The 15,217-nt window shown below is 40.1% G+C and overlaps 1 protein-coding gene across 1 annotated transcript; it reads right to left on the reverse strand.

The window, feature by feature from the left end:
• Window positions 1–3,414: 3,414 nt before the first annotated feature.
• On the reverse strand, window positions 3,415–8,026 carry LOC117813184 (RNA-binding protein 15-like). Its single transcript, XM_034684312.1, has one exon. The coding sequence runs from the start codon at window positions 7,827–7,829 to the stop codon at window positions 5,277–5,279; it is 2,553 nt and encodes an 850-aa protein (XP_034540203.1). The 5' UTR covers window positions 7,830–8,026; the 3' UTR covers window positions 3,415–5,276.
• Between the last annotated feature and the right edge of the window lie 7,191 nt (window positions 8,027–15,217).

Raw genomic sequence — 15,217 nt, forward strand, 5'->3', positions numbered from 1 at the left:
TATATTTTCTCCCTGGGCAGTTTGATGTAACTACACTTAATTGTGCCCTCTGCAGGACTGACAGTCTAAACACCTTAACTGACAAATCCATCCTATCAATTCAAAATCTCTAATCTCAAGATACTCCAAAATACATTCTTATAAAGGTGTTTGTTTCAAAAAGAGAACACAACATCACACTCTGTTTCAATACTTTATTAAAACACAAGTACAATCATGACTGTAAAATACAAATACACAAATGAATGAGTATAAAAAGAAGAGAATAATTTAAATTGTACTCACCAAGGAATAGCTTCTGTTGTTTTGTTGAACTACTTAATGAACACTTAATGATATCTTAACAGTTCTCGCAGGCTCACAGAATTCATTCAGTCGCTCTGCAGGTGAGAGAGGATTTTTCTTGTTTCTTGCCTTTACACTGAGGTGCAACCTGAAATACTGGACATTTTGATTAAAAAAAGCACATGATCAAACATCTCCAAATCGCTATATTAACATTGCAAAATCATAGATGGTTGTTTAAATTAGCTCTACGTGTAGGGTAGTTGCACTTTCTCTGCTATAGGAAGAAAAGTGTGTATTGTATTTGTGTGTGTATTGTATTTGTATGCGTTTATATGGAATGTATTTTTACTGTAGCAAAACTCCTCAACTCTTAAAGTCGGGTTATGTGGGGTTTGTGATTTTTGGATGGATAATTCCTGCTTGAGGTTTCATGTCTCACAGTGACCAAATACAAACATGCACTATGTTGTACAGACTTCTTAACATATATTTGTTTAACTTTTTAAACCTCCTGTTATGTTCGTTTCTCAGGAACAGCAATAATGTTCCTGGGTCAATTTGACCCGGGGCATATTTAATGATCCAAAAACTTCAGAACCCTAAAAATTCCAATAAACATTTTTTAAATCTCATTGTTAACTCCATTACTAACCATTTAAATAAATTTTAAGTTCAATGGTGATTTTTTAATCCTCACAGATCATGGTTTAATGAGGATGTCTCACTTGTTTTTAATGAAAATTCACATTAAAACGTTTTTAAATGTACATTTGAAAGACTTAAATATAAATATGATGGTTTTACATAACATAGATTTTGCTTTATTTTATTTTGAAATTTTTTTTTAATGAAGTGATGTTGATAAATTAACACGAGACACCTCTTCTGTCACATGCTGCCCAGATTTTAAGGCTATTTTTAGCTGGTTTGGAAGGCCTATATTGCCTAAAATGTGAAATGAACCATTTTTATTTTATATGTTGATTTGACCTATAAAGCCAAGCAGAAGACGTTTCATACCGAAAAAATACTTAACATATTTTTTAGACTTTTGAACTTTAAAAAGGGTCAATTTGACCCGCAACATAACAGGAGGGTTAGTATATGTTCAGATTATGTACAACAAAAGGTTTTTATAGGCGTCATGTCTTGAGCTGTGAATAATTAATGAATTTGTCGTAGACGGTCCTCTTACAAACAGGAAACAGCAAGAGTCTTTGAATTTAAAATGGTCGGGCTTTAAATAAGTGCTAAATTTAGAATATGAAATGGGCGCTGACAAAAACCTAATACAGTGTGGAGGAGAGTTTGCACTACTTTTAAACATCCTTCTAACTCTAATGGTTCAGTCAGCACATCATTGACTTACTGACCTTTATTGACCCAATATTCTATTATCAACCTAGTATTGTTTCGTTTTGTATATTTCCATTCCTTATTTCCATTTCCCCTATGTTGTGACGAAAGGCATTAAACACTAGTTTAGCTTATTTCCAAGAAATGAAATATCTTGTGCTGGAATTTAACTTAACTGTCTACAACAAAGGTGCCTGTAATAAAGGAAAAAACAGCCTCCCGTCTCCAGCTTGTCCCACATTGTTACTGAATGGTATTCAGCTGAGGCAAGTGGAGAAAAGAACCATAGCTAATTAAGTACAGTGTTGAACTGTAGGGAAAATTTGGAGTAATTGATCAAAAATTCTCTTTGTACTATACTAAATACTTTACTACATTTTTCCAGGTACTATGTTAGTTAATTAACAGAATAGGATTTTAGAACAAATTTATTAAAATTAACTGTATTTATGTAAACCACATAAAATATGTAAAAACCAGCTCCATTAAAAGTTTTCCACTTTTTAGTGTCATAATAAAAATGAATACTTAAAAATGTAAGAACACTTTGTTTACAGTACCTTAATGGATATACACTAACATTATAATTGCTCATTGAGGTATGACTCCGTACACAAGGATCTAGGTTACTTTTTTTACCAACTGAAGTTTAAAAAACATCAACAAGTTTGTTTGCTGTAAAACATTGACTAATAGATAGAGACAAAGCTATTTGCTTCATATGGGACATTGTGTATTTAGTTTTTGTTGTCATCTTTCCTTAACATTACATTAAAGACTTTCAATTGTTTGCAGTGGTTTTGTGATTAATTTGGGGCCATAAAGTGTTGGTTTTAAACCTTTGCTCTCACCAGCCTTCCCCCAGTGTTTTTTTTTTTTTAGTCAAACACATCAATACGTACCCATCTCAGCAGCTTAGACCATCTCATACTTCACCTTGGGAACAGCAGGGAATACAGCCAGGATGAGACTCAAACCTGTTACACCTCACATCTCCGGGAAAGTTTGAATCCCTGCAACGGCATCATGTGGATACAAAGGGCTGAAGGTCAGCTGCTCTGGTCCCATCAGTCTGCAGCAGCACAGGCAGGAACACGTCGTCTTCATGATACACATCCTGCAGCAGATTGTGACTTATGATAGCTGTATACTATCATTTTGCTTTCCTATGTAGTTTGGCACAGTGTGTGAACAGTGTGTGAATCAGATCAACATGTCAGCTAAAGATTAGGAAGGATTTTTTCTTCCGCTTTTTCCTCTCGGATGCCATCTTGTTGTCTCCACCTCTCTTCCAACATGAGACACACAAAGCACTGAAATCTTCCTTGAAACTCCGGGGTAAGAACAATAAGCACAACATAAATACACAAGCCGCCTCCTCCTTGTGCTGCAGACGCAGCCAGATGAAAAGGAAGAGTGATGCCGTGGCTCCGCTGAGGCTGCCAGATGGAGACGACGGCAGCAATTTTGGCTGAACTTGATGAGTGACAACCTTGAGAGACGATGATCTCTTTGCTGGTTCCCGGCCACACCTCTGGACACACAGGCCAGAGGAGACAGAGGAAATGTGGCATGTCTCACGATACACAGTGATTAAGTTTGCCTTCAAAGCCAGGCTGAAAAAAGTACTTAAGTACAGCCAAATTTCTCACAAAGAGGTCATTCAATCAAATGATGATCAACAAAATGCCAGGGATGATTCTTGCTGTCAAAGTGATAAAGCCTTTAGAGTTTGATAGACAATTCCAAGAACAGAAAAGGTCACAAAAGTTGTCTTCCGAGGCACTTGTGTTTCCCACGAAAGAGTAAATTTATTGAGACAAAATCAAGTGCATTTTGCACTTTGTGTTTTTTTTTTGACAGGTTTACTTCTTAGGCCCATGAGCACTGATGTTCTTCATTTCTCCCTCCAGATATCCTGAGTATACAGCACAAATATTTTCTCTTTCCATTTGAAACACAGAAATCAAATCATGAAAAACAATCATTAACAGTCCACTCAGAGGAAGGCGTTTAAGGCCACTGGAGGTCTCTCCTCTAATCATTCAGAGGTTTTCAATCCTTCAAGTCCACTGAAAGCATAGCAAGTTTTTTCCATTTATACACTCCTGATCAATTATTTGACATATAGCTCTGAATTTGTAAGGTACATCTTCTTTTCTCATAACGATAGTTCATGCTTTGTTGGGGTAGTCATTGTACTCTGTGACTTTAAGAAGGTGTAGTATTTAATCAACAAATTACTGTTAACCATACCGAATTTGACGCCGATAACAGTAAGATATAAAAGGGGGTGGACACAAAAGCAACTCTACATTATATATAGCATTCAAAACAACAGACTAATAATACCAAGTAGCTTTGCACAGACTTTAACATTTAGCTTTGTCAAAATAAAGGCAATATTTAGAGCTTAGGCTGTTTTCAAGCTAAACTGTAGGAACTGGATGTTTCAATTTTTCAAGCGTGTCAAGTTCTACTCTTTCTTTAACATCATTGGGAATGGTGCATCTTTGGATTTGGTGCAATTGGTCTTCCCTTGAAAGGCAATTCAAAGGTGCCCATTAATTTTTTTTAAGCTTAATGGCTCAAATACTTGATTACTCAAAAGCATGAGAAAAAAAACTTTATATGGAGCCCTAAATATTACCTTAGTCCAATCTGCTGTTCAATAAAACACCTCCCATTTAGAAACAAACACAGGTTTAACTCTCTTCAAATTATCCACATATATAATAAAATATAGCCTTTAGTTATGAGGGTGTTGTATTGAATTGATTTATGATAAACAGGTGCCTGCTGCTTAAGTCCACCTTTAAAAACATGTACCAGTACTGAAAAGTCCCACTCATTTCACCTTATGTCACTTAACCTGTGACATGGCTCAGAAAGAAGCATTCATATTTATGGTTTTGATTTTATTTTATCAGTTAGCTTTTTTCTATTTTTTTTTTTTTGCAGCTTCAAGCATTTACTGGCCATAACTTAAGAAAAGAGCAGTTATAATGACGCTTGAATTAGGAAGTATTCAGAATTTATACTTGTTCAACAAATAGGTGACACAGATACACATCTGAAGTATTGAAGAGTTATTTCAGAACAAAAACATATTTCCTTAATCGGGGTAAAACACCATGTATACGACCTTGACTTGATTCTTTCATAGGCTGAGTGCACAAACATCACAATACTACAAACCTGTTGACACTGACCAGTTCTATCTGTGCTGAGGACAAATAATAAAAAGGCTCAATACTTTGTTTTGAATCTTAAATTCTCTCTTTGTTATTGGAAAGCATTATATGAAATGACATAGAGGACTTGTGTTTCTTTTCGATGAGATAAGGCAACTTATAGAATTAATTCACAGAACTGCTCTGAATGCTTTTAGCAGTGTACCTTTAAGATGATGTACATTAATCTGATAACTAAATAGCAAAAGGCAGCATGTCACCTTTAATAATAATTAATTTCATTACTCTATCAAAATGTATCAATTTAATGTGACTTATTTTCTATAAACCTTCAACAGGATGAGATACAAGCCACGACTGTGACCGTGGCATCTGTTTTTACAGCTCACAGTTCAATAGTTCATGAATGTAAAAGAAACATTTTGATTTGCCCTTTTCTCATGATGCTCCTCTGATAATGACCATCAACATGTAGTCGTCTTCTGATTTGGCAAACTCTTTGGCAGCAGCATCCAAGAACTGCTGTGAGAACTCACATGGGGGGAAAGCATGAAGGACTCCTCCGTGGTCCTTGGCTCCAGGGAGGCTGATGATGCCGGCAGCCTCCTTCTGCTTCAGGTAGGACACCAGGTTCTTCAGTGGCCTCTCTGTCGAGTTGTTGACCTCTTGGATGCCTCCATCTTCAGATTGCCCCGGTACAGCCAGGAGGACCGAGTATCCGCTCGGGCCGGAGGCCTTGATGCGACGAGACACTTCATCCAGCTTGGGCTGGTCCAGGCGTAGACGCTGGCTGATCTTCAGCTGGGACACTTGACCCGGGGTGGAGCAACCAGCCAGCAGGCTGCTTGCGACGGAGAAGTCCCCCTCCAGCAGATGCAGAGACGTAGGAAAGCTGCTGTTTTTCAGCAGGAGGACACCCTGCCAGACCTGACTCAGTTTCTGGCCCCGGGCTGCTGTCTTAGACTGCTGACCAGGCTTGGAGGAAGAGGAGGATAGAGGGTTCCCAGAGCAATCCTCCTTTTTTGCTGGACTCTTGGAGGACTCCATGGCTTTGCGTTTGCGCTCCTTCTCAGAGCAGGAGCCTGGTTCAGATGGGCTGAATGTTCTTTTTCTCCTGTCCCCAAAAACTGTGTCTTGTCGCTCTTTGATGGGAGTGGTTCTGCTGGAGCGAGGCATACGTTCAGGGTCACTGTAGCGTCCCCCATCTCTGCTGCTCCCTCCAGGACTGCGTTCTAATGAGTTGCCATGACGACGCAGACCAAAGTCACTGATATCAGGGGAAGGATCTGCCCGGAAACCATCTACATTTCTCCTTTTGCGATTTAAGTCTCTGCTTTGCAACTCGCGTTCTCGCTCGATTGGCCATGTCTCACCAGAACGCCTCTCCAGTCGATCTAACTGGTCAAACCCAGGCACTCGGATCCTGTCATGAACACCAAGGTTGGACCATTCAGCCCCAGAGTACAGATCCCTGTCTCTAAATCGGGCAGAAAGAGGAGGAGACCTCTCCCTGACTCTCACCGGGTCAGTAAAACGGTGAGCAAAGGGTTCAGGAACTATGTCATAGTGGGGCAGAGGGAGGGGAAGCTGCACATACTGCTGCTGGTAGCGGTGCTCTGTGTCTGCAAAGTCCACCCTGAGTCTCCTATCAGGCCCCCCTAGGGGGAATCCCCTCATATGGGTATATGCAGCTTGAGCAGCATCCAAACTTTCATATTGGATGTAAGCCCACACGTCTCCTTTTCTGTAGTCTATTGTCCTGATGGTGCCAAAGCGGTCAAACTCCTTAGCCAGTGCAGCAAGCGGTACCCAAGGTCCAAGGCCCCCCACCCACAGTCTTGTAGTGGGTGTAGGTTTACCATAGCCAATTTTGATTGGGCTGTGGCCCACCACTTTCCCTGCCATTGCTACTTTGGCACGATGAGCCATGTCAAGATTTTCAAACTTGATAAATCCATAAGTGTTGCTCTGGCCTCTTGCAGCTCGCTTTATGTCCACCTCTGTTATCACACCAAACCTGTCAAACGCCCTCCTCAGGTCGCTTTCTGTCACACTGACGTCCAGATTACCAAGAAACAAAGTCCTGTTCGCCCTCTGGTCGTCCTCTGGATTCAATACTTCCTCCTCGCGGTAAACAGCACATTCGGGGATGAACGGGGGTCTATTCCTCGCATCATACACTGAAAAATCTCTGTCTCTTTCCAGATCTCTTAAGTGAGGAGGAGGAGGGGGGGGAGGAGGAGGAGGAGGTGGAGCTGGGAGACGGCCCAGAGCCAGCTGCTGTAGCCGGTAGTCTCTGTACCCCATACCAGTGGGGGACAGCTGTCTCTGGGAGTGAAGATGCCTCTGTCCTGAGGGGAAAGTGTCTTTGGAAACAGGGGAGCGACTTCTGCGTCTGTTCATGTAAACTGTCTCGATTTTCAGAGGCCGGTCGTAAAGCACCAGCCTGCCGCGGGCGTGTTTAGCCGCCCGGGCGTCCTCGGGCCTCCTAAAGTTCACAAACGCCACCTTCTCGTCGTTGTCTCGACTTATTCTCACACTCACGTCCCCAAACCTCTTGAACTCGTGGAACAGTCCGTCCTCTATCTCCTCGTCGCTCAGTTGAGAGCCCAGCTCACTTATTTTCAGAGTTTTGTACTCACTCTCGGGGTTTGACGGTGGCCGTTGGTCGCCTCGTGAACCGGACCTGGATGTTTCTGCGGAAATGTCAGCGCCACCGTACGGCTTGTTCCCCGGGATAACTCCGTAGTCGAAACTTCCACCGATCCGACTGGATGAGTTGTGTCCGTCTGAGTCCCTCATGTCTCTTTTCTCACTGTTCAAACTCCGTCTGGATGAGGCGCCGCTCTGAGCCGAGCCGTTCCCGTTGTTACTTCCAGCCGTCGTCAGTACTCCAGTCTTCTTGCCGCTCGGGTGGCTTCCTCCTCGGTCTCTGCTATCGTCTAGCACCCGGGGGCGTTTCTTCACCGGCGACCGCTCCTTTCCCTTCATTTCCAGCAGTCTGCAGGTTATAGACACCGACACGTGCAGAATACACTACTTACTACTGAAATAAAACTAAACTAGTTGTACTTCTACGCTGTTTGCCCCACACACTCCAGTGAGCTACATAGCCGCCATGTCGAAAAATTTGCTGTACTGTACCGGAAGTCCTGCCTTTGCTCCTGCAGAAGAACCCGATTGGCTGCGGGGTGTGTCATTCATTGGAACAGGAAGGCTGCTCGCCTATTATAACGAAGGGTGCGGCTCTGCATTGGGGTCAAAGTACAGTTCTGAAGGCAGAAGTTTATTTAAAAATGTCAGAAAAGAATTGTGATTGCAACAGGAAGTGTTGAAAATACGGAAGTATGTGTTCAAGAGAAATAAACTCTCTGGAATTAATTCATTGATTGATATTAATCAACCAATTGTTTATGTTGATTTATGTTTACATGCAGCATATCTGGGGTGCATTACAATAATTTGGTGTTTGCACAGGACTGCTACCTTGTCCTTGAAGAAGGGCATAGGCCTTGTGTTGAGTAATACCTGTCATAAATACCCTGTCAAATAAACTAATAAATACAAATAAATAAATAAAAAAATACAAGGCATGAAAACAGCACTTTATTTAAAGTAGAGTAGAGGCAAACTGTACATTGGAAAAAAAAGCCCCTCCAAAAACAAGGAAAAAACACTTATGTCAAGGTAAAAGTACCTTAAAATAAAAGATATATATATCTGCCAATAGAACAAGTGAAAATGTGCTTGTTAAGATTTCTTGAAATAAGACATCATATCTTAAAATTAGCAGGGAAAACTTATGTAAAGCAATATTTTACCAGTATTTTAAAGCTTAGTGTCTCAGAATAAGCCAGAAATGCTAACAATTAGTATTTTTTCACACAAAAAAAGATTTTTACACTATTACATTTCATGTCAACTTCTTCATTTCAGATATATTCACCTTAATTTGAGTTGTATTATAGCGGCACTTCTCTAGGTGTAAGACCATATCGTATTTGAAATGATATTACAAAGTTTAATTTGAGCATTTTGAGATATAATGTCTTCTCATAGTTAGTTTGATATACTAATATTCAGTCATGTTGTTTTTTAGGATACCCTCAGCTATGTTTTAAAGTAGGTGTTTCACTGTGTGCATGTAGTTTGAGGATGTATATTTTTATCTGATTTAGAAAAAACAGTGCCTGAAAACTGTAACCCACCCTTAAAAAATACAAATTTCCTTTCTTTCTATCTTTAATCAATGGAGCTGCTTTTTGAACAAGATCATTTCAAGATTGTTTGACTTAACAAGATATTTAAGATGCATTGTCTTAAAACAAGTCTCTCTATCTTGCTCAAATGTTACTTGTTAAGTAAATTTACCTTAAATCAAGTGGGATAAGACATTTTGACTAAAAATGAGACAATTTCACTTGGTAAGATTTTGAGTTTTTGCAGCGTAGAGCGTAAATCTAACAAGCAGTTGTACGAGCTTGGATAAAACGCATGATAAACATAAAAATAAAGCATTTTGAGAATTTAGATACTTAAGATTTGATTACATTATGATTCCAGTAAATTTCAGGAATATAACCAGGTTCAAATGTTTAAGTTACAATTAACTAAGGTGCTGTAATTCTAAATTGGACCGTTTTCTGTGCCTGTGTTTAGGAGTGGCCAAAATGTTCAGAAAATGCAGGCGCTTCATGTCATAACATGCATATTTTTAGTGTCTCTTCTATCCATCTGGTAGTTTTTTGGAAACAAGTTTATTTAATGATGGTTATACAGTTTTGCGATGTGTTTTAATGTTACAAAAAGAAAAGAGAGGAATGCAATAGACGCTCATCAAAGTTTCCAGCTGTTCTTCTGTCAGCCCACCTCACTTAAATACTATATTTTAACCACTAGGGGGCACAATGTCCCACCTTACCGCCACATTTACTGCTTAACTTCTGGTACTGGGTCCAAAACATATTTCAAATTAAATCACAGCTCAAACAAAACAAGCGCTTACCATAGCTAGTCTCCCTGTGTTACATAATACTGAAACCCATTTCATTACCCTGTATAAATCTATTAAAATAATCCAAGTTTCACTTTCATTTCCCTTCACAGCATCAGTTCTAGAAAGTTGCTGTGTAATCTACCTCCTAAAGCCGTCATATCTAGTCCCATGATCCCTCTGGCACTGATCATTTTAAGCAAAACTAGTATGAGGGGCAGCCTTGAGGCTGTCAGCATTTCCATCAGTTGTAATGAATGTTTTTTAGTATACCCCAACCCAAGACGCTGTGAAAACCAAAGCCGTTATCCACACGGTACCAGGTATTTAAAGAGGCATTTTTTATTTTAATCTTATTGATAATTACAGGAAAAAATGCCTGGGCATGTATGTAGGACCCTCCAATGCATAGGGTTACAGCTTGCACAACAACAGGGGAAAATCATGTAGCATTCAATGTGTCATTTAAAGCTCATAAACTCACAGGTCTGTTTTCTTTATGTTAATCTGTGGCAAGTGATAATATATGTGCTAATTAAAAAATATACATGTACACATCCCAAGCATGCACATATCTCCTTCTTTCACCTAGTTTCAGTTTTCTCTATCTAAGCATCAAGTATGACAAAGTTCATTAAAATGTAAGATGTTGTAAAATGCAAAGATACCTATCTCGCTCATCTTAACAACAGGACTTAAAAGCTCTTCTGTAATGTTTATTTCAAGTCTGTAATCTCTAACTTTAATCTGTATTCTCTTTTTTCCCCTTGGTACCTAACTGTATTATCTATTGCATCAACCTTGTTGTACCAACAATACATAAAACATGCAGCGTGCTCTGCTGTAAGAGTATTTTAGAAGGATTAGTTTGTCTAAAAACATTGGGATGAGAGCTTTGCCCTCACCCCTGCAAGCTTGACTGGCCCCTCTTTGAGAGACCATCTGGTGAAGTAGCTCTATGGACCGTCACATGACCCTGCACAGGTCCAACTAAGCAATCTGCCACCCAGTTTTTAAAATGGGTTTTAAGTGTACAAAGATAGAAGGAGGGGGTGAATTTGTTCATGTTTTAAATCTCATTTCAATATCCAGGTCAGTTATTTTTTTCCTCCTAGAAATGTAACCACAGAAGCTCTAATCTGCCAGTGAAACTGTGCTTACATATAAAATAACGACAAAGTTATTAAAGCTAAAATATCTGCTGTGCCAGGGCTGCTCACTGCAATAAACAGCCTTGAATTTGCTTCAGTTGATCATCATCTGTTAATAACCATCAGCAACAGAATGACATGTGGAGGTTTTTGTTAATGAGCCGTCAAAGGGGAAAATCTGCACCAGATTAGTGAGGAAAAACAGCTTTTAATGAGTTTCTATTTTGGTGTATGGCATTAAGGTGAACAGCCTGGTCTGACACACTGCACCCAAGCTTTCATGTCAGACAGACGCTTAGTTACAGATCCGTGTGCGCACGTCTGTCACCAAGCATCCAAAATACAAACAGTCCTCCACCTGTCTAACCTGAGCCAGTGCACATCTGGGATGAATTTCCCATCATGCACAACCAAAGTAAGAGTCTCCTACTGATCTGAAAATCTGCTGAGTGCATCAAGTGCATACAGCTATTATTTGTATGCTATCTTGATGCATATTTAACTATAACACTCCACAAACATCAACTTTTAATCACATCTGGGTAGTGAAATATAAAATCTAGTGCTTTAATTGTGTTGCAGAGCACTGCAGTGTGACTGTCAGAGCTGGACATGACCCACTTTCTCCACTGTCTGAACACCTGCAGAGAGCCCAACCACCTCCCTAGGCACTGGTGCATTCTGGGAGAGCAGGAGATGTAACATAACTTTAAGGAGTTAAAATAGAAAGCCAAGACTTTGGGGTGCTTTTTTATTACACAAATGACATAAAACAAGGTCTGAATAAAAGCTCTTTGTTCATTTCTTCATTTAAAAAAAAATCATAAAAGTTCAGTTTTTTTATTTCTTCATATAATTTGGGCATGTTTCACACAGTAATATACAGGTTTGTATGATAGGCTGTTGATTATGCAATTTCTAGCAAAACTATCATTAATTGGCATGAACTGTTTTGGCTCAAATACTGACTCAATTATTGGTGCATTGTTCATGGAGACAGTGTCATTAGATGTTAATGGTTTTGATGTTATCTAATCACATATTTCAAATACATTCACTTGCTTTCAGGAGGAATTACAGTGTAAATGCATGTATCACAGAGTTCTGTACAGACTTTAGTTTTTTTAGGAGCTGAGAGTGACCCAGACAGCACAAAACACAAGGGGAGAAACGGGAGGGAGGGAGGGAGGGGGGGAGAGAGGGAGGGAGAGGGGGGAAAAGGGATGGGGAGGGAAGAATATAAATGAGACAGGAGTGAAGGAAAAGTACTGGGTGGATGTGGCGGTGCAGATGCAGAATGCATGAGTGCACGTGAGTATAAGTGGGCGTATGTATGTGTGTGTGTGTGTGTGTGTGGGTGGGGGGGGGGGCATAAAAGAAAGCTGGTGCTGGTACTGCAAAGCCGAGGAGGAGACAATGTGAAGTTGAATGCAACCGAAGGTGAACAGCAGAGAGGAACAGAAATGTGCCGTGAAACTGTGCTGACGTCAGACAGCAACCAAGGATGTTTGAAGATAAGATTTCAGAGAGACTATCTTCCTAATATTAGGAGGGATGCAGTGCAGAGGGTTGTGACAGGAAGCAAAGGAAAGGATGATGAGGATTAAGAAGTGAAATGAAGAGAAATGTGATAGAAAAAGTGGGGAAAAATGAAGTAACTGCCGTCCTGGGAAGCTTGCCATAGAGAAATGTTAAATGCTGTAATTCAACTTCAACAAGACTAAATCTCTCAAACAATTTGCTGTCGTCTGTCCTCAACTGTGATCCAAACAGAAGTGCTGATGGATTGTTATTACATTTAAAGATATTCATAGTTACAAGAGGATAAATCTAATCATCTCGCGTGATGCTTGACCTTTCCTAAAATGCCATCACAACGCTGACATTTCACATTTTGAGTTCAGTTTCTCAACAAAGATTGGATGAGCTGCCATGAAATATTGTACACACATTCATAATCCTCTCAGGATAAATTGTAATCACTTCAGGTATCAGGTGACTTCTGGTGACTGAAGGAATTTAACATCTGTCCAATGGTGTTTGAACGTTTATTATCAAATACCTGCAAAGCTAGTGATACTTTGTTTCCAGTGCTGACTGTTCAATGCTAGCATGCTTTCAAACTAAAATAAGATAGGGCCCCAGAACCGTGTCAGCATTAGCTTCAGTATAATTTCAATCACTTGTCAAAGCAGAATTACTAATCACAGTTTTTTCGACAATCTTCTTTGGTCTTCACAGCAGGGGTGAGAATCAAAAGAGGTTAAGCACACGTACAGTCCATTAAATGCAGATCTGAGTACAGAGACACCGCAGAGGAAGTGGAGGCAGAACAAGGCTGCAGCTCCTCCGGCCCAGATGGGACTGTTCGGTCATTTGCTAACCAGAGAGGGCAGCAGCGCCGCTATGCCAACAGTCCCACAGGCCTGTGAGACTGCTGATGCAGGCTTAATAAAACCCCTGAAATGATGTGTGTGAATCATTGTGTGATACACAGCTGTCCACTTAGCAGACGCCCTGCAGCAGTAGAGGCTGTGCTGCTGTGGCCAACAGCACGTAGGTATTAGTGTTTGAAGTGAATAAATTGCTGTGCCTCATGTTAATTTATTTTTCTTATATAGCATCCTGTTGGACTAACGTCAGTCCTGTAAGTGCTCTCTCTAACATGTCTTATCTTTTCTTCTTGATTGGTGAGACATTTTCTCCCAAGAGAAAAAGGGACGAAAAGATCGTGAAAGCGAAAGAAGGGTGAGAAAACATTCAAGATCATCCAAGAGATGAAGGGGAGGGATGAGCTTTGAAACAGGAAATGTAGTTTGAGGAAGGGAGAATCAGTACAATGTTACTTGTTAAATGACTTATTTTGACAATAAAAGTATCACTCTCCACATGTCTGATACAGGATTCTAACAGAAGGCATCGTATAAGCAAACTACCAGGATAGGAAACTCAGCAGGTCACACGTTTGTAAATGAGTGTTTCAAGTGCAGTTGTTCTCTAACTACAGGAAAAGGGAGTTTATTGAGAAAGGAACACAGAAAAGAGAGTACAGGGATGAGACCAAGTCTGTCATATGATCCTGAGGTTGCCACAGCAACTGCTCCCAGGAGTCAGGTCCGAGAAGGTGGGTGAAAAATGTCACAGAGATAGGGCCGGCTGCAGAAATTGGAAAAACAAATCGGACCCTGAGACTGTGTTAAGTGGTGCACTTTCGTGTTTGTTTACCTATAAACAAACTGCACAGCATCCTTCTGCAAAGCATCACATAAACAGCATATCAAGTTTGAAATAAATATACAGTAAATGTTTAATCTGGAGTCATTATCAGCTGTACCAATGTTTGTTCTTTTACAAAGTTTTAAGCCACTTCATCCACATATTTACATCACTAAGGCCAAACTCCATTATAAAACACGTTTCCAACAATGATGCAAGTACAAGGGAAAACATCAGATAAAGACAAAAAACACATGGGAAAAAGAGACGGAAAAATAAATCCATAAGGTCTGGATGAATAATGGCCTTTCTAACATACCTTTCTCCGCTATCTTGGAGGTTTTAGAGGGTATTCTGGTGGTCTGGAGCATGATTTATGGTCCCTGGGTGACTGTGCCTGCGACACTCCTGTCACACGTCTAGTTTTTTACAGAGAAATGATCACACAGAGCAAGCCCAGAGACTTCAAATTTGATCACAAAGATGAAGCTGTTAGAAAGAGATTATTGGAGAGTCATGGACAGAATCACATGTTCTGTATCCTCATGGTGGTGAATTTAAGCTCCACAGAGGAATATGATAAGAACTGAGTTGCAGACTTAACTTTCAGATAATGATTCCGATTAAAATCTTGTACTTTTGACTCTTTTTACAACATTTATTTGTACTCAATTTTCATTGTAAGCCTTTGCATACAACACACCTCTGCATCGAATCGATGCTGTATCCTACGCTCTAGGACAGTGTGGCTCTGTTTCAACACAGAAACACGTAGCCTGGCGTGCACCTCCTCCAAAATGTAACCTCAAGCCCTGAGATTGGTCCGCTGGTTAGCATGGTATTTCCTGCATTTACAACATTTCCAGAATCACCGTACATCAGCTATACTATCCATCTCTGACCTTTCCTCTCTATTCCTCTTTGTAATAATTGTTGTATGACCAACAGCATATATAATTTTATAATATATTTATTGCTGGGGAAGGGAGGCATCAATTTTAAGAGATATATAATTTATA

The sequence above is a fragment of the Notolabrus celidotus genome, chromosome 1 (assembly GCF_009762535.1).
Source record: "Notolabrus celidotus isolate fNotCel1 chromosome 1, fNotCel1.pri, whole genome shotgun sequence".
Classification (NCBI taxonomy): Eukaryota; Metazoa; Chordata; class Actinopteri; order Labriformes; family Labridae; genus Notolabrus; species Notolabrus celidotus.

Excerpts from the sequence above, each read along its gene's own strand:
- LOC117813184 (XM_034684312.1), bottom strand. The coding sequence starts at position 7,829 with ATGAAGGGAAAGGAGCGGTCGCCGGTGAAGAAACGCCCCCGGGTGCTA.